This window comes from Sylvia atricapilla, chromosome 13 (genome assembly GCF_009819655.1).
Source record: "Sylvia atricapilla isolate bSylAtr1 chromosome 13, bSylAtr1.pri, whole genome shotgun sequence".
NCBI classification, from domain to species: Eukaryota; Metazoa; Chordata; class Aves; order Passeriformes; family Sylviidae; genus Sylvia; species Sylvia atricapilla.
In genome coordinates this window covers 5,990,105-6,015,606 of record NC_089152.1, presented here as the reverse complement: position 1 = coordinate 6,015,606, position 25,502 = coordinate 5,990,105, and the positions used below count along the sequence as shown (strand labels likewise).

Below are 25,502 nucleotides of genomic sequence, written 5' to 3'. Positions count from 1 at the left end.
GAACAAACTGAGACCCACTCATTTATTGTCAAAAAAACCCTCAAACTTTACTTGCGTTTCTTTCAATAAATAATTTACAGTATTTACACGCGGTGACACTCCCGTGGGTCTCAGCGCAGGGAGGAGCTGGGGGGGCCTTTTCACAGTGCCCCCCTTTGCCTATGTTTTGTTTTTTTTTTGTTTTGTTTGTTTCCAAGTATCGGGTCCTTCTTGGCCACACTTCACCTTTAACCAGAACTGGGTCAAACACAACCAAAATAAAGTGCTTCACTGTTTGCTTCTAAAATAGGGATACCCCGACCACCCTGCACCATCAGCCACCACTGGAGCGCCCACCTGGACAGAACTACACCATAACCAGACTTTCCTTGGATGGAAACTGTCCCTCAGCCACAGCGTGTCCTGCCGTGGGGTGACTGTTTTATAGGAAGGGGAAGTCTTAAGGGAATTATTGACCTGTTGACACGCTGTGGCTGGGCCAGCTCAGGCAGCTTTCTAGCAGCGCTGCGTGCTCAGAGGGAGGTTGTGCACAGCTGCATTTAGCTGTGGGGTAAACCTCCTCTTTGCCCAAAGATGGATTTTGGCTTTTAAAAGGTGTATTTTGAAGTTGTAGGGAAGATTAAATTTTTGTTTTCTCTAGAACAAAGGAAACAGAAAGTTCCAATCAGCCTGGCTGAGCATTAGTGCATTGGGAAATGAATCTGTCAGGTGCCGTGGTCCAGTGGCTGCTCCCCTCAGCATCTCCAGACTGTGATATCCTTATTTCAAAATCTCCCTCAACAGAGTATCTGGGGCATCAGCAAACAAAGCAAGGAGCAAAGTAGTAAACACATCTTTTTGTTTCTTTTCTTTCCTTAAACATTTAAAAACCAATTACATCTTTTCATCTGTACAGTCACACGAGATCAATGCCAGGGCTCTATATATTAAAGAGACAATATAAATTACATCAATTGACACAAGTTTGCATTTCTCTGCTGCTTTACAAATGGAGCTCTAGAGCTGTAAGGACACAATGAATAGTCATGTTCAGTATTTACACCAGGCTGCCTCTTGGCACCAGTTCAGACACCAAACCAAGCCTGTTCCCACCTCTTTTGGTGCTAGCTTGTCTCATCACGCCCAGAGACCTCCCTTTTGAGAGCAGGAGGTGCCCCCAAGTGTGACATGTTTTGGGGCTTGTTTCTGGGAACCTCCCCCTGAGGAAAGGTGGGGGAAACCCACCAGGAGGTCTTGAAGGCGCAGACCAAAGGTGGTCTTGATGTTTGTTCAGTGAGCGATGGGGTGAACCAGAGAGCAACACGGAGTGGAGGAGATGGGCAGCACTATGTGGTGGGGGAAGGAGATTTTTGATAGTTTTGAGGCAGGGAACAGACATCTGGAGGCAGCTGGGGGGGGGGGTCCTCTGCTGCATCCCATCTCCTGGCTGAATTCTGACATTGCCCCATTTCTGATTCAAGCCCAACAGGGCTTAAGGTGCAACTGGTCTGCAATGGGGTTGCAAGTCGCGGCCCCAGGATGGGGAGCAGAGCAGAGACCTAGCAGCAAAAAAAAAAGAGCACCATGCTCCTGCTCCATCCCAGGGCTGGGCCACAGGCAGGGACGGGCTGGAGGGAGGTGCAGGTGGGGTCTCCCACTGAGCAGCCACCCTGCTGCCAGTTTTAGGGGACCAGAGAGCGAATGGTGTGAGGAACTCATCCAATGCTGGGCAAAAGTTGCAGAAACTGCTTGAATACTGGCCAGGTTTCTCCTGTTGCCATCAAGAGTCTATGGTGGGTCCAGGCAGAGACAAGGGAAACAGGAGTAAAACTACTGAGTGAATCAGCCAGCTGAACCGGCTGAAATAAGGGATGCCTTTGAACCACAAAAAATGCAGGCCAAGGCTTGAGGAACGTGTCCTCCTTCCACCCAGAAGGTGCCTGGCACCAGCAGCCAAGCGAGTGTGGGATCATTGCCCACCATTTCAGCCTCTTGCACCATCTTCTACAACAACAGGACTGTGGGCACAGCAGGACGTGCCGAAAAGCAGAGCCCAGCCCTGGTGAGCAGGACATCCTGCCCTGCTGTGCTGGCCAGGCTTGGTCCTGTCTCACTGCTCTGTGCCCTCCTCGTGGGCTCTGCTCTCTGAAGACAAAGCCACGTTCACACACGCCAGTGTCACAGTCACCACGTGCACGGCTGGGACCAGGGGAGTGCTACAAGGAGAGTAGCTACAAGGGTTCCCCAAAACCCACTCGACTGGGAGCAGGAGGATGGGGACATGAGGAAGGTCCAGACAAGGTACAGTCCAGCAAAAACTCCTGACTGGTCCCACTGGCAGCACATTCCTCCCAGGCAAGAGCTGGGAAGGTGGAGGACTTGCACCAAGAGAGAGACTGAGGTCTGAGGACAACCCATATGGCTCTGATGTCCAACCTCTTGTTTTCCAACACCTGCATCTCATCCCTGGTTGCCTCCTGCTCCCCCTTTCCCTTCTCTCCAGGGTGTGAAGGAGCAAACCTCTATAACAAGCACAACCAACACAAACACAGCAGTGCTACCCAGAGGGTGGGATGTGTTCCTGCGGGAGCCGTGCTGCCCGGGCTCAGCACCCGTGTCCTTTCATAGAGGTGCAGCTTGTCTTTGTTGGAGTGAAGCATCTTCACGTCCTCAAAGGCATAGTAAGCAGCCAGCATGAAGTTGACATCCCCCGTGGTGAGGAGGTCAAAGACACAGGACTGGAAGTAGAGGTCCTCCACGGGCAGCTTCTCCCTGCACTTGGCCGTGGCCGTTTCGTAGGTGAAGGCCTCGGGGGGCGCCGGCAGGCTGGGCCCCTTCCTCCGGGCACGGCCCTCCGTGGCCTGGGCCGAGCGGATGGCCTGGAAGTCAATCTGCTGGTTGAGGGGACAACCACGCAGGCACAGGTAGAGGCCCTGACTGTCCCGGTCCTCCACGGCGTTGACCACCTCCTCCGGCATGCGCACGGCGAAGGTGAGGTAGCGGCCCACCTGCCGCACCACGATGGTGGTGCCGATGTACTTGGCCTGGATCTCGATGTGCTGCCCCGACACCTTCTCCGTGATCTTCAGGCTGTTGGCCCCGTGCTTGTCCCCTCCGTTCCTGGAGCCGTCCACAAAGGCAGCGGGGAGCTCGTCCATCTCCGCCTGGTACACTTTCTGGTCCACGCACTCCTGGAAGCTCTTGAAGATGATGGTGAGCTGTGGGGGAGGAAAGGAGCACGGTTACAGCCAGTGGTGGCCACCTGAGAGCACACAGTCGCCACCAGCAGTGGGGTGGGAGGTGGAAGGGCTGGATGCTCTGTCCAGACAGGAGCGTGACCTTCAGCTCCTTCATCCTAAGAAGTGGCCCCAACTTTTAGCCCCTCAGCCGTGGTCATCCTGCTCCAGCAAACGGGTGAGGACACTGTGTAGGTATCTGACACCCAGAGGCTTGACTGAATGCACCACCTGGATCTGCCTGTTATCTCCAGGCCCAACACAGGAGCCTCCTTGCAGCTGGAGCTGGGTGGAGTATCCCTACTCACAGGCCTGTGGCAGCATGCCCCTGCACGCAGCACTGCCTCGCCTCCAGGGCTGGCAGATGGCAGCAGGGATGAGCCCTGACTCCCCTGGAGGCGGTGCAGCTTCTCCTCTGACTTCCATGACATTTACATCCCAAGGGCTGGACCAATTTGTTTCCCTAACCAGCTGCAGACCAACAGGATTTCTCCCATGGGTCCTCAAACATGTCCTGCTCCATCTCAGGCACACACATGTTCAGCCTGTTCCAGTGGGATGGCCCTTCTAGGGGTGACTTCGTGGTGGCCTTGGCAGTGCCGATTAATGGCTGGACTTGATCTTAAGAGGTTTTTTCCAACCTTAATGATTCTGATTCAAACACAGCCCAACAAGCCTCCTCACCCCGGCTGGGCCCAAACACAGGCGCCTTGCCAGAGGAAGGACCTCACAGCGCTCTTCCCTTGCTGGCCTGGGTTTTGGAGGGAAGACCTGGGGAGGAAAATGGGTAGAATTTGCATGTACAAACAGTACAAACTACGCTTCCTCTTTCAACTCCTGCAGAGTTGCTCTTGCACCTTTCTGCCCATAAGGGAGAAGTGCCAAAGGGGACCTCCTGCCACATGGGCCCCATGAAGGGGGAGACTGAGACCTGAGCAGAGTGCGGCAGGGCTGGAGAAGAGAGCAGAGAACATAAAGTGCCCCAAGGATCATCCTGTCCTTTGCAGTAGCACAGTGCCCACAGCAGTGCTTCCCACAGCTCACACTGCAGATCTCATGACTAATCCCTCTTCACCACAAGCCTGTGAGGCAGATAAGGAGAGAAAAGGCTCAATTAAGATGCTGATCCTGCGATCCCAGCAGGTCCTGGGATCCTTAAGGACCGTTTTCCTCAAACCAGGTTTCCTTGCAAGCTTCAGCACTTTCTGCTGTCTTTAAGTGGGTAAGGATTTCAGAGCATCATCAAGTATTTTTTAGGAGGTTTATCAGGACAGGTCAGAACCTCACTGTCAGTTCCAGCTCAGAATAAATGGGTGCTCAGGATCCAGAGCAGAGAAGCAGCCCCTGTCCTACACATGCTTCTCTCCTCTCCCCACACACAGGAAGCAGAACTCCCAGACATGGTGGGACAAAAGCCAAGTGGATGCCTCCTGCTGAGGTTACCTTTTTCTTTGGACCAAAAAGCACCCTGTTAGCTTTAGAGCTTGTGCACCAGGGGCAGCACACCAGTTCCTCAGCTCCAGGTCCCTCCTGAAGCTGAGGCTGTGACACACAAGTCCTGCTGTATCACAGCAGCACATTTTCACTTGGACTTTCTGTGTTTGCCTTGTACCTTCAGGATGTTTATTTAGTTTGTCAAAGCACCTCCAGAACAGACTGTTCCCCACAAAATGTCTTGACTTGGCTGCAAACCACAGAGACAATTAGAAGCTTAGGTAGAGGGGAAGGCAGTGTGAGGAGCTCAGCTCTCTCCAGGCTTTTCCTGCAAGCTGGAGCCTCCCTGGAGGCAGTTCTGGGTTTGCTTGAGCCTTGGGGGTCTCCTAAGAGGTGCCAGCATCATCCCTGATCTGGCTGTTCACAGCAGTCTGGAGTCCCAAGGTGGGAGCCCTCTTAACTTGCAGCATCCAGCTTGGCCATGAAGGCCCCTTGGGGTGCAGCACCTCACTCTGCTTGCCGTGATGGGGCTGGGGATGTGCTCAACAAGAAACCACATTTCAGTGAAGGCTGGGGACAAAACAAGGATGGACACCTGATACCAAGGGCCAAACATCCAAATATGAAGTAGCTCACACTCTGTATTACCCTCCCCAAGGAGATGTGGAAATGGGGGAAGACATAGAGGAAAGAAATGCTGTTGTGAAGCCTCTCTGCCCTTGCCCATCTCTGTCCAGGGAGACAAGGCTCACCTTGCTGGTGGCGGTGGCCGAGGAGCCGGGCAGCACCGGCGTGTTGGTGACCTGCACGTTCAGGTAGTTATTGTCTATGAGCGGCCAAGCCCCTTGCACCTTGCAGGTCTGGAAAGTGTCCGTGAAAGTCCTGAGGTGGGGGTCCCCAAAAAGCCCGCAGTGGGTGTAGTTGGGGGCGGCCGAGTGCTTGTGAAAGCTCTTCTCGTAGTGGCAGATCTCGGGGCTGTCGGAGCGCTCCTGGCTGTCCCCGGGGGGCAATGTCCGGAGGCGGGGCTGGGACGTGGGGCCATCCTTGGAGCAGTTGTGCTGCACCATGAGATCGTCTATGCCATGCACGGCCGAGTGGTAGGCCAGGTCTCCCCTGCAGGTGCGGGCGGTGCGGCGGGTGCAGTGCGCGTACGCCCGCAGCGCCGTGCAGAACTCGGGCGCCTCCTCCGCGCCCACGTGGTGCGAGCCCGACGTGGCCGCCCAGAACTCAGAGTTGCACTTGAGGATCTTGCATGGAGATGTCACTGCGGGAGCAGGGGAGAACACAGAGGGGTCAGTGCTGGCTTGCCCGAGGGTGGGGTGCCCAACTCTACCCCCAAACTCATGACACCGGCCCGGCCGCGTGACGGGGCCTCGCTCACCAGACGTGACCCTCTCACATGACCCAGCCCTCATGCATCAAAGTCAAAGAAACCACCAGCATTTGCCCCAGCTGAAGCCAAAAAGGGAAAGAGCATCCAGCCTTTAGATGAACGATCATGGGGGGAAACCATGGTGTGGAAGAATGGGACATATTCATTACCAGTGATGAGGGAGGATTATTAATGTGGAGGGGAGATGCAATGGGGTTTTTAATGCCCTTTTAGGGTTTGACATTCTAAGCACTGTGCTGCCTGAGTTACTGGAACTGTGTCCAGACTTAGCTCTACCAGCACAAAGCTCTCTTCCTTTTCCTCCTTTATGGGCTTGGGAAAACCAAGCAGCATCACAACCACTGTGCCCAGGTTAGAGCAGGACCAGTGCCATGACCCACCCTGCAGCACAGCCAGAGGCCATCCACCACCCCACGCAGTGACAGGGTGCAGCACTTGTTCCTGTCCCTCCAGCAAGAAGCAGGAACCAAAAAACCTCTTTCCTGACGTCTGTGCGACTCTGCCCAGCCCTGGGAGCCCGTTCCCCACCACAGCCCGCTGAGAGAGAACAAGAGGTGGAGGAAAAAAACCGGCACAGCGGGTGCAGGGATGCCAGCGAGCTGAGCTCCCCATCCCCTTCCCAGCCGCCGTGTGTTGCCCGGGCGGAGGCGAAGCCAGAGGCTGCAGGGCCTTTGCCCGGCTCAGCCGCAGCCCCGGTGCTTCCTGGCAAGGCGGGGAAAGGCAAAGAAAATTCAGATCCTGTTTCTTCCCCCCACACACAACGTCTGCTCCCTGGGGCAGTGTGGCTTCCCCGGAGCAGACTTGAAAGCAGCTGTGCGAAAAGCACATGGCCATTGCTGAATGTCACAGACACTGCTCTGCCCCTGCCAATTTGGAGTCTTGCTGGGTGAACCCAGGCTCACACTACTTAAAATTCATGGCATTTTCCTTCCTCTCCTCTTAATCGACCCCCTCGGAGCGCTTGGAAACAGGATGGGTTCAGGCAGAAAAGGCAACAGCAGGAGGAGAAGACAAGCCCCACCATTTCCAGATGCTTTCATGGTGCCTTTTGCAGGCGTACCCATATATTCCTGTCTCGGGACTTGTTTAGAAGGAGCCTGGCAGGGCATCTGTGCCAAAAGTATCTCAGATTTGTTTAGAAAGTTACAAAACCCAGTATTGTTTCAGGGAAAACAGTATGTTTGAGTTTTAAACATCACAGTGCTGGAAACCTAAACAGAGTTGGTGCTGGAAAATCAGAAAGGGAGACTTAGACTATAAAACACTTAAACAGTTCGGCTGTGAGAAACAAGCCTGTCTCCTCTCTGCTTCCAAGAAGACTGAAGTGCAAATAGGAAATGGTGACAGGTTCCTCACAGTTTTAAAATTCATGTTTAACAAACTCACATGCTAGCAACAGCACCGAAAACCTGGGAGCTGTTTGGTCTTGGCAGCATCCCACTTAAACCTGCAAGACGCTCTGTGGAAATCCTTTAACTCATCATTGACCAGAGGTGACTCAACAACAAGGTTCTGACCTGGGACATGGCTCATGTTTCTGCATGTACGGGTCAAATTCAAAGATGTTTATTATTCCACATCCCTCTCTTGTTCATCCCAGGAGTGTGGTTTTCCGGGACTGTCATAATGGAAGGCAGGAGTGTGACCAGTGCCACCACCGCTGGTTATCCCAAACCCTTGTGGCATCAGGCAATTAAAGTCATTGCTCTCCTAGTTGTTATGCTAATGTACAGCTTGAGGACGCCTTGGGGTTTGTGTGGCAGAAGGCGCTGTCACTGCAGCCCGACTTGCCCGCACAGCCCCAGGAGAAGCTGGAGGACACATCCCTGGACACGCAGGAGCCACACACCCCACAGCTCAGTAAAGCATCGGGATGCACTAACACAAAGCATCCCATCCAGTGAGCAGATTGCACAGTCCTGCCTGCAGCACTTCGCCTGCTCCAGCTTTTCAGCTGCTGCTTAGAGGGGATGTTTTCAGTAGGAATAAACCCACAGCCTCTTGCTCTTTAAGGACTCACTCGGATGAGGAGATGAACGTGAGTTGTGGCTGACTAGGGACAGAGAGGGCCCTGCTAAACAGCCCCCCAACACCCAGTGCTGGACACATCCCGATGCTGAGCATCCCCCAGTGCTGCCCTGCCCGGGGTCACACATGACTTTATAAGGTACTGAAATTAAAAAAATCCCATCCGAAGGGAGGGCAGGGAAGCCCATCTCCTTCCTCCGTGCGCCTGAAGGGGGAGCGTTGTGCTCTAAGATGTTATCACTCGGGTTTTGGCACCGATCCCCTTCTCGCCGTTTCGCTCAGGGCCCCATATAAGGCCAGATCTCCAAAGGCAGGTGCCCCGGCGCTGGGCGGTGTGTGAGCCGGGCCCTCCCCGGCCTTTCCCATGGACATTTCCCCAGCCACCCCCTGGCAAATCCACATGCTGCTGCCGAGGGACGACAGCTGACAAAGGCCGTGGAGGAGAGCAAACACGACCCTTACCCCTCCCTCTCGAGCAGCCTTGCCTCGTCCCCTCTGGCAGAAGCTTTGGCACAGTGGTGCAGGCTCATTTGTACCCTGGCCAAGAAACGATGTTTATTCAATTTCGCATAATCTATTTTCCATCGACTCACAATGGTTCTGTTTTTCAACCGCAGATGACTTAGCATGGAAACAAATCCCTCTCCAGCAGGAACCCAGCATGGCTCTCCTGGGATCTGTGAGACATCCCCAGGTCTGGGTGATTTCTCGTCCATGGCCAAGCAGCCTTCATCTCACAGACAGGTGACTTCAACCCCTCCAAGCCACTTCCCAACCCTCCCCAAGATCTTCTTTCAAGGCCTCGGTGCCACTCAAACCAGAGAACAAAATTGCCTTTGTTATCTTGAAACCAACTGTTTCAGAAAGTTAAAGCCAGAAAAAAACCCCCAGAAAACCACCTGGACTAGGACAGCCCCCTCCCATATCCCCCATTTGTTCAGGGACACTTCCCGTGAGGACTCCTGAGGTCTGTGCCGACTGAAAAGCCCCGATCCCGGGGCAGGCTGTTTCAGGAGTTTATCGCCTTTACAAAACACGGGTCTTGGTTCTAAGTGGATTTTATCTGACTTCATTGTAAGGACATAAAAAAGAACCAGCGATTTTCTCCAAAGCAGTAAAAGGTCCGTTAGTAACGAGTGTGTTTCCCACAAAGATATTTACACACTGCAATCAAGCCCCTTGTCAATCCTCCAGATAAGCTAAACGGGTTGCACTTTAAAGTTCTCGCTGGAAGGTGTTTGCCCAGCCCCACCATCAGATCTCCCTCCAGCACCCTCGTTTCCTGCACAACCTACCACCCCGACTGGACACAGGGAATAAAGGACACACTCACAACTCTGCCGAGGTCAGCCCTTTAACCAGGACATTGCATTGAGCAGGCAAGGAATTGTGACCTTTTCCTGGGCTCCTGGTTTGGAAAGCCCTGTGGTCCTCCATTCAACAACATCCCATGGACCACCAAACACACACTCAGGGTTCTGGGGTACCACACGACCCCAGTCCCACTGCTCTGCCCTCGTCATCGGTACACTGCATTACTTGATGCCAAATTAAGTGTTCAAACATATGCACACACATAACTTTAGCAGCATTTAATTATCAGTGCCCCCCTATTCTCCCTTTCAGCTGGTGTCAAGTAACCTGGATTTCATTTACTCAAATCAGGCTCTCTCAGAAAACTAGCACAAAACCAACATTTCATCTATTCTCCTGTAATTCCTGTAACAAATAGAACTACTGGAAATTAATTTCTGTAAGCAAAAGCCAATTCTTTCAAGACTCTTGAATGCATGTTCACCAGACCTGTTAATTTTAAAGTGTTCACTGCTAAGCAATGTTTTTTAATATCCTCTTGGTTCCTAACGGGCTGGAAAGTATTTCATCACCCACATGTGATGCAAATACATCATCCCGCGTTTTTCCAAATACATGGATTGAAGTGTAGATGTGCAAGCCTCACACATGCAGTAAAGGGCCTTTTTGGAGAACACAGTCAAACCTAATTACCTTTGGCCTCAGATCTGAGCACCCAGACTTGGGCTCCTAAACACATATTTATTTAAGTAATCTAAATAAACATATTTATGCTGACACCTCAATAGGAAAGGCACGATTCTCCAAGGTGCTAAATACCAGCAACATCTGCCAGCTTTAAGGAGATGTGGGCCGCTGTGCTCACAGGCAGACAGCAGCCACCACCAGCATGAAAATGACCCCGAAAGAATTTAAAATATATATAAAAAAATCACATTGCTCCTTAAAAACACGGCGCAAGGGATTGCTTCCAGTAAGGTTACAGGAGTCCCAATCAAAAACTGAGGGAATGAACAGTGTGGTTTGCATCCAGCCCCTCGTGCTGCTCCTGTCCCAGGGTGTGTCCCCATGAGCCATCCCTCATGGTGACCATGCTGGACCCACACCATGACACCCATGAGGGTCGTGAGGTCAAGATATAAAGAAGGAATTTTTTTTACAATCAGAGTGCTGAGACACCGGCACAGGTTACCCAGAGAGGTGGTGGGTACCCCCATCCCCGGAGATGCCCAAGAGATGGAAGCAGAGGGGTTGGACGGGGTGACCTTTACAGGCCCCTCCCCAAGCCAAATCATTCTGTGATTCTCTTTTATGACACGGATCAGCTGGCGCCTTGTCACACCAGGGAGAGAAAGGAGCGCTTCGGTGCAGCCGTGATGGATGGGATGTCACGGGCAGGGACAGCTCTCCGCAGCCCCACGGCACCGTGGGGCCAGCAAGACCCAAGGGCCACCTGACCCAGGCTTGCTGAAAGGATTTGTGCGGGAAGGCAGCGCCGGGCTCTTCCAGCGACCTCCTTTGAACTGTTAATCAAGCACAATCTTGCAGAATAATAGCCTGGTTATTATTGCCTTGTTTGCATAACAAAGAGGCCCAATAAAACTGATTTGACTGTGCTCAGAGGGGGTGTGAAAGATCAGCCCTGAGAAAAGAGCTGCAGGAATGCAGCAAACTGCTCCAAAGCCTCAACCCAGGAAGAAAGACAATGCAATTTGCCATCAAGAAAAGCCCAATAGACCAATAAATTACCCATGTGCAAAGGGATTAGATCAGGTTTCAGTTGCACTGAAGTGGGGGGAGGACGGGGAGGAGGGAACCGAAGGAGAAAAATAAACCTGACTCTCTTAAAGAGCTGGGGCTCATATTTTGCAAGGGTGTGCGTGGGGAGGTTGGCTCAGAGGGGCCACCTTCCACGCTGGGGCCGGGGTTACGTGCTCATTTCCACCGACAAAAGCCGCAGATGCGTTAAATCCAGGCAAAGGCTCTACTTTGTGTACGATAAAGTGATTCTAGATGTACCCCAGAGCACACCTCAAACCATGCAGCTTGCTTTAACCCAGTCCTTGTCCTACTCAAGAGGATGCTGGGGGAAGGAAAAACCAGTTCCTTGAAGTCAGAAGAGGGACACAGAAGGGTTTTTCTCCTTTCAGCCCGTGTCCATCGCTAAAGCATCCAGACGACCTGCCACGGCCAACTCCTTTCTGTCCTCAGCGCCGAGTTCACGGCCCCCCATCTCTCCTCTGCAGGCATTGCAGAGACACGGGGCAAGTACAGGCAGGAAAGCAGCAGAGTCAGTGTCTTCACCAGCTACAGCACAAAGTGCTGCACTGCACGCTGCCGAAGGAGCCCTTGATCGCTGCTGTCACTTAGTCAGCTCTTTTGGCTCCGGCTGACCCGGCATGCTCCGCGCCAGCCAAGGCGGCTCTCACAGCCCCCCGCCAGCACTGCTCCTCCAGCCTCACCTCGGCATCCTCTGCGGGGAGAAGGGCGAGCAAACACCATCGGACAGGGCACCAGCCATGGGGCTGCTCTGAGAGCTACCAGCAAACCGTGCGGAGTTCAGTGGGCACGGTGGGCTGAAAGGGGGAACCAACGAAACAGACAACGCAGCAACGGAGTCACAGACTGCTCTTGAATTTTCCTCCTGGGATTCGGGCCTTAGCGCTGCCTTTGGCGCAGCTGTTGGGCTTTTGCCTGCTCAGAGGAAGTGGTGCCAGTGGGTGGTTCAGAAGAGGCAGGTTTTACTCCTCCATGAGCTGGTGGATGGAGGATAAGAGAGAGGGAAGCAACGGGGCAGTGATGTCCCTCTGACTCTTCATCTGCAGAAGGGCACTAACAAAGCTGGCTCTCCAGCACAGTGCGCTGCAGGCTGGGAAGCCATTCTGGAGCTGCACACCTGACTTTTCCCATCGTGAGTGCACTCGGATACTTTCACCAACAGTTCCCAAGAGCTGGTAAATCTCCTCAGGCAAATGGTCCAGTTTAGAGATGAGGACACTGAAGCCTCGTAAAGGCTTTCACCCAAGAAGAGAGAGGTGAATTTGCACTCTCATGCTCTGCATGAAACATCACCCTCACCTTCCTCCTCAGCCGCCACCACCCCTGTCGCCATCCCTCTGGAGCAGCGGTCCTCGGATTAGGTCACCTCTGCCAGCCACCCCCACCGCCGAGTGTTTCAGGTTTCCAGCAGACATCACTCTCCCCACGCCAAGGCTGTTTTCCCAGGGTGCCTTTGAAGGCAGCGCTGCCACCCACCAGTGCCCGGGGGCCCCCCAGGTGTGGCAGCGGGTCCCTCGCCCTCCTCCCCCTCGCCCGGGCCGCGGCAGGGCTGGCAGGGAAACGCTTTCTGCTCACAGGTGTGGATTCCCTCTAGGAATAATCATCCCCGCTGTGCTCTTGTGAAATTTCAGCCCTTCAAACGCAGAGGTAAATGAGATACAAAACGAGGAGATGGAGAAAAGCCCGGAGCACATAAATCTGGATGAGGCAAATTTATACAATTAGATGTCTGCCAAAAAATTGCGGCATCTCAATCGGAGGCGTTGGCTTGTGCAGGGTGTGGGATGGCAGCTGCCCCGGCTGGAAGGCAGCAGCCCCACAAGCCCATCAAGACACCTGACTGATGCTGGAGCCCCACCTGGCATTGAAAAGGGACCTTGTGGATCCTTTCCTGCAGGCTGGGCTCCCACCCAGCACCAGACTCCCTCCCCATCGCTCATACCCCATGGAAGCCTGCTCATCTTTCACAGCCACAGACCTTCAGAGGCTTATTTATTTTTAAATGCTGCCTCTCCTGGGACTTAGGTTTTAATTTTAAGAGGAAAAAGTAATTTTCTAACTGGAACCTACTCCCCCAGTCCCACTTGTATCCCAGCACAGTGATGCTTTCTCATCGCTGTGGGCTGGCAAAGTTCGGAGTCATGTCCTGCCACATGTCCTTGTCATCTCAGAAAGGGCCAGCTGGAGTGTGTCACACAGCAAGAGAAAAAGGTAGCTTGTCCAAAACCCAAAATGCCATAGATCATTACTAAGGCTTTGGGGACCAAAATCAACAGCTGTCCAGGAAGGAGAGGAAACCAAGGGAGGAAAAAATTCTTTGGCCTCAAGTGAAGCTTGCTCTCTGCCTGACCCATAAAACCTGTATGTCAGGGACAGCTCTGCTTGCTGGGAACTGAATGGCCAAACACTTCTGGATGCTCATGCACTGCAAAGTGGTACTCAACACCCTTCTGAAGGACCTGCTGTCCCTGCAGCTGTGGGGACATGAGACCCTGGCCACCCGACAGACCACGGCCAGGCCGTCAGACAGAGCGGCTCAGTCTGCGCCTACCAGGGCTGCGTGTGTGCTGGAGCCAGCTTGTTCTCCGCAGTGAGAGCCCGATGACTTCATCAAGGGGATGGCATCTGGTTTTGCAGTTGGCTATAATTCAATTCTCCCCCTTGCTGCAGGAATTTCAGCTGGTGGAGCAGTGATTTACTCAGCCGGGCTGTACTTGAGTGCAAAGCAATCTTGAGGCTACAATCGAACGTACTGTTATTTTGAGAGCTCACGGACAAGGGAATAAATATCCTCTCTTCTTTTTATCCCGGTAGCTGCCAAGTGCAGGCTACAGAGCTTTTTAAAGGCATTTAGGAGCTCTCCTCTAACAAGTGCACTCAGGATGCTGTGCATGATCAGGCAGGACCCTGCCTCCACAGCTAACACTTGATCTGTGGCATCAGGAAGGGATTTGCCAGGACAGCCAGAAAGATGCCAGGGCACCCCCTCACCTGCCCCACCACAGATGAATCTCCACGCAACTCCCATCTTCTCCAAAAACCCTCCCTCATCACCTCAGGACATATCATTCCTGGATTCCAGCAGCCCTGAGCTCACTACAGCTCCCTTCAAGCCACCTGGGACCCTGAGGCTCTTCTGGTCCTGGGTTCCTGCACTAACTCTTACTCCAAGTTTGGTATCTGCTCCAACAGGAAAAGCAAATCAAACCAATCAAACTCAACCAGATGGATCAAAACCCTTCATCTTTGACCTTTTTTGCTGTCTCACCAACACTTATCCCTTGGGAGCAGTAGGGCTTGGCTGTGGGATCTCCTGACGGGCTGAGGAGGGGCTTGCCTGGGCCACACACTGCCATGCCAGAGCCTACGGATGCTTTATGGGATGTGCCCATCAGGGAGCCAGAAGAGAGACCACAAAACTCATTGTCACTGGGGCCGCAGCCTGGCTCTCCAGGGACAGCAGGTCAGTGCAGAGCCCGAGAACAGCCCCCAGGTCAGGAAGTTTTTATGGCTGCCCAGCCCTGTGAGCACTTTCATGTGCACATCCGACTCAGCACAGCTGTCCAGGCCACAGAGAAAGAAACCTCAGCTGTTCCCATGATAAACCCAAAGTCACTCCTAACACTGCCTTGTCCTCAGTAACCAAGGGCCAGGAATTCCACGATTTTCTGTGGAAAAAAGCAACATATCTACCCCATTTATATTAAAAACAAGGCGCCTCCTTCCAGCCCTGCAACGTGCCTTGCTGGCAGTGGCAGACAACTGTTCCAAGTACGAGACCAGCTCCAAGCTTTCAACAAAACAGGGAAGCCAGAAAAATTTCCAGGTTTACGTTTGAATCCCTCCCTTCTTCTCTGCCCTGACAACATCCCGCACAGGCGTGTTCCTCCCCAGCCTCCACCTTCACCAGGATGAGCTCCCTGTTCACAGCACTGCAGGGGTTATTTTAGCCTCTAAGACCCCATCTCAATTTTGGCTCAATGCTGCCATCACCTCCCTGCTGCTGAGACAAAAGGCATTTATTGACTACTCTGATACACCTCTGATAGGGGTGGATCCTTATCTGGGATCCACTGCACTGCACGGATGGACCAAGAGCAGGAAACTCCAAATTTTTATGGAGGCAGGAGTGTATTACAGCCAAAACAGCCAAGCTGGAAACAAACAGGGAAAGCCAAAGCAAACCTGAGCCTGCCACACCTGGGGCAAAAACATCCAGGGCCAGATTTTGGAAGGACAAAAGGATTTGCAAGAAAACTAAGCACAGCTTGTACTGGGAGGTAGAGGTTCGGTTCACCCAGGAGATCAGGGTCTCAGCATCCATGAGCATCCAAGCACTGGGACTTGGCACAAGCTCCAAGGAGAATTTCTGCCAAGGAAACTGTGAGCAGTGGCCTGCTCTGCCCAGACCTCCTTCCCCACGGTCACCGTGACCCACGGCCAGAGGACCCAGCCCAAGGGCACTGGACGGTGAGGGCTGCCCAGGAGGCAGCAGGGCGAAGCCACCAGCGTGAGAGCAGCACAAGCAGGAATCCAGCCCGGGCTGTGAGCGTAGGGGGGGTTAAGCAAATAAATAAATAGGGCAGGACTCGGCGAGGCACTGATCTGACACGCCGAGCGCCCGCTTGGGCAGCCTCCAGCGGCCCTGCTCACCTGGGGCTCCCAGGAGGGCTGCGAAGCCTCCTTGGTGCTGGGGAACCTGCTGGGAACCCACAAATCCCCCAGGAAAAAGGGGCAAAAGGATAAGGCAGGGAATAAATCCCCCCTTTTTTCCTACCTTCCCACCCACAAAGCTTTCAAAAAAGCCCCCAGCCTGCTCCCAGCCCAGGGCACGGGGAGCCCCGTCTCCGCCTGCGCCCCGCTCCCGCGGGCTCTGGATCGCCTCGTTCTGCCAGTTCTTTGCACCTTATTTGACTGCTGAAGGGAGAATCAAACAAAGCAGCCAGCCAGATCTCCTATCAAGTTCTTTCTTGCACCGTAAATCTCACAGCCTCGACGCTTTGCAACTCGACCGCTCCGAAAAGGGCGTTAAGCAACACATATGGGAGCAGCTCCAGAGTTTCCAGAAAAAAACCCAGGGGGGGTTCAGCTTCCAGCCTGCTGGGAATTTTCATGGCAAAAGTAGGGTCCAGAGAGACACCTCGGTGCTAAGGGCAGCGCAGAAAAGGTTTTCCTGGAAGAGGGCGAAGAGGGCAAGGATGGGAGGAAGGGCGTAAAGCAGTTATTTATTTATTTCCTGCATGTGTGTGCAAGACTACTTCACCTACGGTTATGCAAAAGAAAGGCAGAGGCGATTTAAAAATTAATACATTAAAATAAAAAAAAAAGGCCAAGTTTTACTAAACTGAAAAGAGAGATAGGGGGATTTAAGCCTTAGAGCTTTTCTTTCTCCCTCCTGCTTTCTTTCCATTTTTTCCCCCCTTGCAAGTGAAAAAAAAAAAAAAAAAAAAAAAAAAAAAAAAAAAAAAAAAAGGAGGTAAAGAAACTGGAGAGTTTTGGAAGGAACAAATCCGCCTCTGTGGACTGGGTTTCCCCTCCCCCAACAAAAACAAGCACTCAGGGCTTGAAGGAATTTGCAGGCAGAGATCTGCCAAAAACATTGTGAAAAACTATGGGGGATTCATTGGAAACAGATGGCGTTTTCAGCTGTAATTCTGAAATTCTCCCCTTTTCTGACACAATACAAACATCGGGGCCGGGGGCGGCGGGGGGGCCGAGCCCCGCGGCGGCTGCGAGCGGCCGGCCCGGGGGTGCCGATGCCGGCGGGGACCATTTGGTCGCCATCCCGCCCTCGGACAGCACAACAGCTCCGGGCCCAGCCAGGGCAAGGTTTCCAAGCGAACGCGGGTGCTGAGCCCCCGGAGCCGTGGGGCGGCGAGGGAGAAGGGGCGGCCGCCCGGAGCGCCCGCGCATCCCCCGCCCAGGTGCGCCCCGCGGCCGCGCTCTGCCCGCCGGGGCCGTGCGACCCCCGGGCCCCCCACCGACCCCAAACCGCACCGAGCCCCGCAGCTCCCTGCCTCTGCCCTCCGCGGGGGCTCCAGCGCGGAGCCCACCGCTCTCACGGCACAAATTTCCGATGGGGGTGTTCGTGAGTGGGTTCCCCCCACCGGGGTCACCCTTTCCTTTCACGGCGCCCGGGAAGGGGAGAACAAGGTAACCTGGCGCTGTCAGGAACACCTCCCCGCTGCCTTCGCCGCTTTGATTTCCACCATCTCCTTCCTTGTGGGATGAGGAGCGGGGAGACAAAGAAGACGAGGTCGAGGAAAAACACCCAGCGCGACTGCTTGGGGATCGGGGAATTGGGGGTGCACGCAACAAAACTGAGCCCCACTTGCTTATTTTAAACATGTGGCAAACTGCTGCGAGGAGAGGGAGAGGGAAAGAGGCCCAGGGACAGGGGAACGGGGGCGGCGATCCAAGGGCTGCCAGAAACACAAGGAAAAAGTCTGCAAAATAAAGAGGCTGTTCCTTACCTGAAGGGAAGATGCAGAGAAAGACAGGGAGGATTTGGAAAAGTCCCAGGGCTGTGGATCCTGCCCCTCTCCCCATACCCATCCATCCAGCTCGAGCTTTAACCACTATCCTCTCCCTGGAAGAAGAGTTTAAAAAGGGGAAGAAAAAAAAAAAAAAAGGAGAAGGGAAGAGAGGAAGAGGGGGGAAAAAAGGGAAAAAAACAAATCAGTCGAAAGAACTTGGGGGAAAAAAAAAAATGAAATCAAAAGCCCCACATGGCTCCGCGGAGCGCGGCAGGCACGGGCGGCCCAAGCTCCGGGCTCTACACTGAAAGATTACACAGACTTTTTCTCCTTCTTCTCCTCCTCCTCCTCTCCCGTCCCCTCCCATTACAACCCAGCCCCAGCCATCAATCATCCCGCTGCCTCCCAATGCCGGCATCCTCCTCTGCACCTCCTCCTCGGAGCGCGCCCGCCTCCCCGGCCATGCTGCGGGAAGGGGCGGGAGCGGCCGCGGCCATGGGAGCCGGCCGGGGAGGCGGCGGGGAAAAGGAGCCGAGGAGAGCCAGGCCAGGGGGGTGTAGCTGTGGACAGAGCCGCCAAGCTCTCCCGTGACCCGGGGGAAGGAGGTGGCGGTGGTCCCCCGCAGGATGGGCAGCGGGAAGGGCTCTGGATGTGTGCCCGCCGTCGCTCATGGAAGCTCGGTGGTAGTTTGGGAGAGGAGCTTCCTCGCACCCCATCGGGTCTCAGCGCCTACTCTGCCTTCCCTGCCCCTCTCCCATGGGCCTACCAAGAGCGCTTTGGGTCGCCCAAAAATTAAGCGTTTGGGGTAAAGGGACTGTTGTACAGCAAAGGAGGGAAACTGAGGCAGGGAGGGTTTAAGCAGCTAGTGCGGGGTAGAGGTTGTGACAGTGACACTGAGGTCCCCAGCCTGCTGGGGAGTGGCGTCCCCTCCAGCACATGGAGCTCCTCCGTGTCTTTCCAGCCCTGGCACCATGGTAGGTGAGAGTTTCACAACAGTTCCAGGTCATTCACCTGCACCTGCACTGGCACTGGCAGCGGTGAAGTAACCCCAGGTGACTCAGAAACAGCAAATCTCAGAGATCCTTATCACTAGACTGGCACTCCTTCCGAGCAGGGACAGCTCTCAGGTACCCCAAATCCAGCTGCCAGCCCACCAAGGACTGATGGAGATGACTAAACAATACCTACACTCTCTCAGGACCTCCACCCCTACCTCCTCTGCAGCACCAGCCCACACAGTGTTCAGCTTTCACTGGGGGAAAGTCTCACCAGTTATGTTGGTAGGGTTTTCCTGGGGTCTCACTTTTAAGCCTCTCTTGGAGACCCTCTGGGCAGTCCCAGGCAGACACCAGCCCTGGGAGAACCCTGCCTGCTCACAGAATAAGATGGAGCAGCAGCTTGGAGCACACAGGCGTTTGCCTGCTGGGTTTCAAGATCCTGCTCTTTTCTTCCTCCTGTAATGCCACAGCATGTGGAGGTGAGCAGATTGAATCTGCATCCCCACCATCCCAGGGGTCTGTGCCACCCATGAGAGGGCTAGGCCAGGAGGAAGGCATCCAATTAGCTTGGATCTCTTAAAAATTTCCCTTGAGGGATGTTTTAGCCACAGTGAAGTAAGACCACTTCTGAATGAGGGTACCCACGGGTGTAGGCTTTAATAACTTCCCTGTTTTGGATCATTAGCTCTCCTTTGATGTCGTGTCCCCTCTCTATCCTGATGTTTCATCTCCTTTCTTTTGGAGTTCTTATACAAAGAATAAAAGGATGCTGGATGTTTTACACCACTGTTCTCTCAACTCTGTAAGACCATGAATGTTTCCTCCAGCAGGTTGGTTAGGCTGGGATACTCCATAACATTTCTTCTAATCATTCTTGGAAACCTCCTTTTCTAGCTCATAAAGATCCTTGAGTGTGCCTTTTTGAGTGACTGTGGCTGAGTCTCTAAAAAGAGTTTGTGATCTCCTCCCTGTCACGGATTGAACCTGTGATCCATTACAACAAATATCCCATAGAAAGAGGAAGAGGAGATGGGAGTAAATATCCAAGAAGCAAAGATACCTTTTAACACCTATCTATTTCTCCATGAGGGGAGTGAGCCCCCATGCCTCCAAATGAAGGAGGAGCTTCTCTGGGGCTTTATCCAGGCTGCAGCAGGAATTAAAACACTGCAGCTTTTCCATCTGGGACCCAGATGGGATCCAAAAATCCTGTGGCCTTTCCTGCCTAACGGAATATCTGTCTTGGTCCTGCTGGTCCTAGAGCTGTGCTCAGATGGTGTCCACTAAAGTCAGAGGGAGCTCTGTGTGCAGAGGAGCTGCCAGAGTGGGCAGAGCTGGGCAGGAGATGAAAGCTGGCAAGCCGGATCCAGACCTGTAGCAGAGGCAGTGTGGGAGGAACGCCGACTCGAAGCACCTCTTTGTGGGGGATGTCAAACAGGGGCAAATATGTCCAAACCCTGCCAGCTGCTCCTACCACCCAAGAAGAAATGCCTGCTGATGGGATGTGTAGGCAGCTGGAGCTTGAAGGGGCCTGGGGGGAGGAGAGAGAGGGTCTGTGAGCTGGGGAGAGCCCAGGACAGGGGAGATGGGGGTGGGGGGGGGAGATCCAGGGGATGGGGTTCCAGACCTCAAATCCTTTCCCCTTGCTCCCCCCTCTCCTCTCGCGATGCGACTTTTGCTTTTATTTCAAAATGCAAAACATAATTTTTACTGTTATCCTGACTGATGACATCTAGCATGATCTGTTTAACTAAAAAAACCCATCTGAATGACGAACTTTTAAAACCCAGCTGTTAAATAGCTGCCGCGAGGCTGCTTTGATGGTTTGACCTAAAGCACCACTTTGGTATTGCCGTTTTGGGGCAGGCTGACACGATAGCCTGGAATCCAGTCTGAGGCATTATAGTTAAAATAAGACCCTTGATGGAAATTCTGCCTTTGGTGTAGGGAAAACTGTGCTGCCATAAAGCAACGGTTGGATGCCCCTGGCTCCAGTTTGTAAAAATTTCTCCTTGATTTTGCTCCGTTGCATCATGCATTGCAAATGGGATTGCTGTTCTTGGCACGGATCAAAGCAGCGGATTTCGCTGGAGAAAACAACAGATGTGTCCAAACCGTAACTTCGGGGAGGAAAAGGCCCCAAATAAGGTGTGTTTCTGAAGTCCTGCTCCCCCTTACACGTTTTTGAAATAACCTTCACCTTTCTGTTTGGCTGAATCAAAGATCCGGACTTTAAATTGCCTGCTGAATCAGAGGCTGTGTGAAATTCACATCTCTGCCCTGCTTAACGGGGATATCTAGGCTTGGAAATGTGGAGAGACTGTATTTCCCCCAACTTCTTTCCTTCTCAGGGCCCGTCCAGGACTCCTGCTCAGGCAGCCCGATGCAAACAGAGTGTGGGAAACCACCCACCACTGAAATGCAGCCACTGCAGCAGCTCAGCTCCGGGGCACAGGCACCTCCGTGGTCATCTGCACGTTGATTGCCGTGTTCAGTGTCACTGTGGAGGGGTGACACAGCCTTCTCTGAAGTATTTGCAGGATGCTGGAGGAGTCACGGTTCCCATGGGATGCTAAGCCGGGGATGGCTGGTCTGAACTTTCCTTTTCTCTGCCCTTTGTGGCTTTTCTCACACCGTGCATGGCTGTGGGCTTCAGTGGGGCTGAGTGAATGTGGCTGATTTGAACCCGGAGGTTTGCAGATGAGGGCTCCCCTTACAGCCTTCCTAATGGAATCATTCACTACCTGTAATTATATGGCTAAAATAGTAAACACGGGTATTTCTGAGGGCTGCAACTAGTAGTTAGAGGAGTGGATGTCGGGGCTCCTGGTCTGTTCCTGACTCTCCCATGAACTTTCTGTGTAGCCACTTTTCACACCGCTATCTCCACACTCAGTGCCTTTGCCTGCTCTGCCTCAGGACACGGTGTTCAGTTCATGGCCTGCCTGGGATAAGCCATAATCACTCCTGCAGGAAGCTAATCCTGAAATGCTCTGCAGGATGTGTGTGTTTGGGGTGAGCAGCAAAAAGCAAGCAGCTCCTTAAAGGAGGAAGAAAGGAAGTTTGGAGTATAAACCCCCAAGTTGTTGTCTGGAGAGGTTTGACAGCTGATCTCAAAATGTTTGTGGAAATAAAAGCAAATGCTTGTGCTCTGAACAATTCCCTTACTAAAGGAAAAAAAATCTAAAGAAGAAGAAACAAAAAAACCCCAACATCTTTATGCAGCAACAGCCACCTCTGATGTCTGCAATTAATTTTAAAGACCTTCCTTTTACTCATCATTCCATTTTTTAACATTTTTATAATTTCCCTGGCTGACCAGTCAGACGCTGTCCCTGAGCTGTGCACCCAAAGCTGCCAAATGTGCATCTAAAGCCCCTTTCCTACCAATTGTTCCTTGCAGGTAGAGCAGGAAAATGTTCCCCCAAGATCTCCTTAGTGCCCTGCACTGAACTTTGGCATCAGCTGGACAGGGCAGGCAGAGGCGATGGCACAGAGCTGGGCTTTGGAGGGCAACCCGCTCCTGCATAGTGAGGTGTAGAGAAGAGTTTGTAGGTTTATCTAAATCTTCCTTCCCACAGCTGCGCCTGTGAACATCAGCCTCACCAACCTGGCTGTGCAAAACGAGGCCAGTTGTGAAAGATGGAAAAAAAAAATACAGCTTTGTGCCACCAGTAAATGAAATGTTGGAACTCTTTGGTGACATCCTTGCATCTGCAGATTAACTGATTATCAGCAGCCCCCACTGAAGTCACAGTGGGTAACCTTCTCTCCTCAAATTGCCTGCTCCAAGCCCACAGCCATAAAAATCACCTCTAAATTCTGAAAAACAGCCGGGCTGCACAAGGGGAAGGGAAGATGGGCTGGTGGAAAATTTTCAGTCTCATCCATGACAGAAAGCAAAACAAGCAGAGATATTTTAAGGCAAGTCGAGTTCATCACATCAATTATTTTTTTTTACTTGTAACATTCATTTATGTCTCTCTCCTTCCTTTGCTTGCAAAGCTCCTGGTGGAGTGAGGCCTCATTCCTACATATGGGAGCTTGTAACCATCCCTGTTCAACAGTGTTTGGAGGGCTGGCTGGAAATCTGTATATTTAATTCTCTGCAGGGAGCTGGTCTTCCTGGCCCAGTCTCCTCTTTGGGGTAGATACCAAGCAATATCTCTGCAGTATATCTTCTTCACATCTGGGCTCCCCTCTAAGCAAAACTAGAAGATGGGCTGGGAGGTTCCCAAGAGCAAGTTCAAATGGCCAAATGTCAGCTCAGCAGAGAAGATGGATCAGTCTGAACTGCCAAAAAATGATCAGAATCATAGAATCACGGAATGGTTGGAGTTGGAAGGGGCCTTAAAGATCATCTGGTTCTGATCCCCCTGCCATGGGCAGGGACACCAGATTTGCAGAGAACTGGGTGTTTATCAGCAGAGACAGAAGCCGGTCTGTGTGATGGGACAGTCTTTCTCTGCTGCTTTTAAAAGCTCCTGACATCTCGAGAAAGTGCAAACATAGCTCACTAATTCCCCTCCTCTGACTGACAGGTCAGCTAAGGACATCTCCTCGATCCTATTTAAAGGTGGGAGATGGCATCGAGTGTTTGCAAGTCTACATCTGCAGCCCTTTGAGCAAGGGGTGTTTGAAGGATCCTCTGGAAAAAGCTCTGTGAAACCCAATCACCTTTGCCAGGTGTCCTTCTGTCAATTTGTGGCAGCAGTGGCCAGAAATACAACCCAACACAGGATGCTTTTCCTCTGTTCTCAGTGGTGAAACACTGGGTGACTGTGTCCTCAGCTAATTTAAAACTTTGTCCTGAATATCAGAGAAAGTGACATTCCTTCTTAAGGGGGGGGAAAAAAAACCCCACCCAAACCAAAAGCACTTGAATCGAGCACTTCTGTGGGTATTTTGGCAAATGAAAATGGGAGTTTTTGTGGAGGGGGAGCATCTTGGAGTTGGCACCAGGAATCTTGCTGGGTGTGCCTGGCTGGGGCTGGGCTGGGTTAGGGTTGGGCTGGGATTAAGACTGGGTCTGGGGCAGGAGCTGGGACTAGGGCAGGGTTGGAGCTGAGCTGGGACTGGGGTGAACTGGGCTGGTACTGGGCTGGACTGGGATTGGGCTGGGCCGGGGCTGCGGCCCCACTGGGTGGTGCTGTTATCCCTGCGCCGCCTGCGAAAGTATCCAGTTTATAAAATAAATGCAATCCAACGCCGCCTTAAACCACATGACATAACAGCAGCTTGCGAGCTCCCATTAAAATCTCAATTTGGGGAAATTGATTCTACCTCTGAGCAATTGCGATGCAATTACTCCAACAGGCAGCAATCAAGAATCACATCAAAACAACACCAAACTTTCATCTCCTGCCTCGCAACCACCACCACAACAAAAAGCACCTGTCTTGCAAAGGCAGCCCGGTTTCCATAAATATATGTAATTTTTAGGAAGGGCAACGTGCACGTCCCGGAGTGGAAGCTTGGACAGGGGCTGCTCTGGCTGGTGCATCTGAACTATCCTGTCTGGCGGCTAGAATCTGTCCCCCCCCCGTCTCCTGGAGGAGGTTTTGGGCTATTTACGGACTCAGAACATCAGGAATGAAGTCGCTCTCCCTGCCCTGCCACGCTCCAGCTGCCCGTCCTCTCCCTGCGCACAGCCGTGCCCATCCCAGCCGTGCCCCACATCTGTCCAGCTGTCACCCTCCACCTTCCTTCCCCTCGGAGCTCCTAAACCCCCCCAGCACTTCGCAGCCAGGGCAGTTCAGGCAAAGCTTTGTATCCCCGCTCCCGATCACCGCGATCAGCCCCGGGATGAGCTATCCAAGGGAAAGGGGGAAATATCGGGGAGGATGTTTACAGTTCTCATCAGTGGTCTGCAAGGAATTACTCGATTGACTTAGCGCAGCAGGGAGCAGCTTTAGTGGCAACCATCAGAAGGGAGGATAAATGAATAACCTCATGCACGCCAGCTAGCGCCGAGCCGGGCAGGGAGCGCTGGGCAGGGGAAGAATCGAGGTTTCTTATAAAAAAGGCCGGGGAGGGGAAGCCGGGAGGGGACCGGGAGCCTCAACAGGTCCGGAGGAGGAAGGGCCATGCAGGGAGCCGGGGGACATGCGGCCGGGGGGGCCCCAGCCCCGCTTACCTTGGCGGCCGCATCAGCCTCTCCAGCCCCGCGGGGGTCGGTGCAGGCAGCGGCGGCTTTTTAAATAGATATATCTATATTATTTTTTTTTTCCAGGAAGGGTAAATAAAACAAAAATAAAACCCGAAAATAATAATAATAATAATAATGAAAAAGAAACCCCAAAGGAAATAAAATAGTCAGAATCCCCCAAGGGTGGAAGCGGGGGTGGCGGGGGGCGGTGGAGGCCGAGGGGCGCGGGCAGCCCCCCGCCCTGCGGGCAGCCCCGGCGGGGTGCAGGCGGCCTCGCTCAGCGGGACGCGGGGAGCCGCATCGCCCTCCCGGAGCATGTGAGAGGCAGCCGAGGAGATAGAGCCAGATAGGGAGGTCTCCTCCCTCCTCCCTCCTTCCCTTCGCCCTCCTCCCGCCTTCCCTCCGCGCACGCTGGGCCGCGTCGTTGGCGAGGAGCGGCGGAGGGAGGCGCGGCCCCGGCCCCGCCGAGGGGAGGGCTGAGGGGTCTCCGCTGTGACAGCCCCGAGCCCAGCAGCCCCTCTCCGTGTGCAGGCACAGGGCCGGGGACGTGCAGGGGGATTTCAGGGGGTCCCCGGAGAGGTGGGGATGCTCCACCTGCAGCAGCAGGGGATGAAGGGGAGATGGGGTTTGGGGGCACCCCCCTCTCCAGCCCCTGGGGTGTGTGTAGGTGCTGAGAGCATCTTTGGGGTGGGAGGAGGACCCTCATGAGGACTGTGT

General features: G+C 53.4%; 1 protein-coding gene across 1 annotated transcript; it reads right to left on the bottom strand.

Annotated features, from left to right (window-relative positions):
• Positions 1 to 24,852, bottom strand: RGMA (repulsive guidance molecule BMP co-receptor a). Its single transcript, XM_066328278.1, has 4 exons — positions 24,774 to 24,852; positions 17,637 to 17,752; positions 5,402 to 5,913; positions 1 to 3,197 (listed from the first exon to the last, which is right to left on the bottom strand). The coding sequence occupies exons 1-4, from the start codon at positions 24,785 to 24,787 to the stop codon at positions 2,502 to 2,504; spliced, it is 1,338 nt and encodes a 445-aa protein (XP_066184375.1). The 5' UTR covers positions 24,788 to 24,852; the 3' UTR covers positions 1 to 2,501.
• Between the last annotated feature and the right edge of the window lie 650 nt (positions 24,853 to 25,502).

Bases quoted from the DNA above. Each gene is read 5' to 3' on its own strand.
- RGMA (XM_066328278.1), bottom strand. The intron at 5,914-17,636 runs GTAAGGAACAGC...CTGCTCCCGCAG, and splicing joins TCTCTGCATCTTCCCTTCAG to TGACATCTCCATGCAAGATC. The intron at 3,198-5,401 runs GTGAGCCTTGTC...CCTCCCCCACAG, and splicing joins CGGCCACCGCCACCAGCAAG to CTCACCATCATCTTCAAGAG.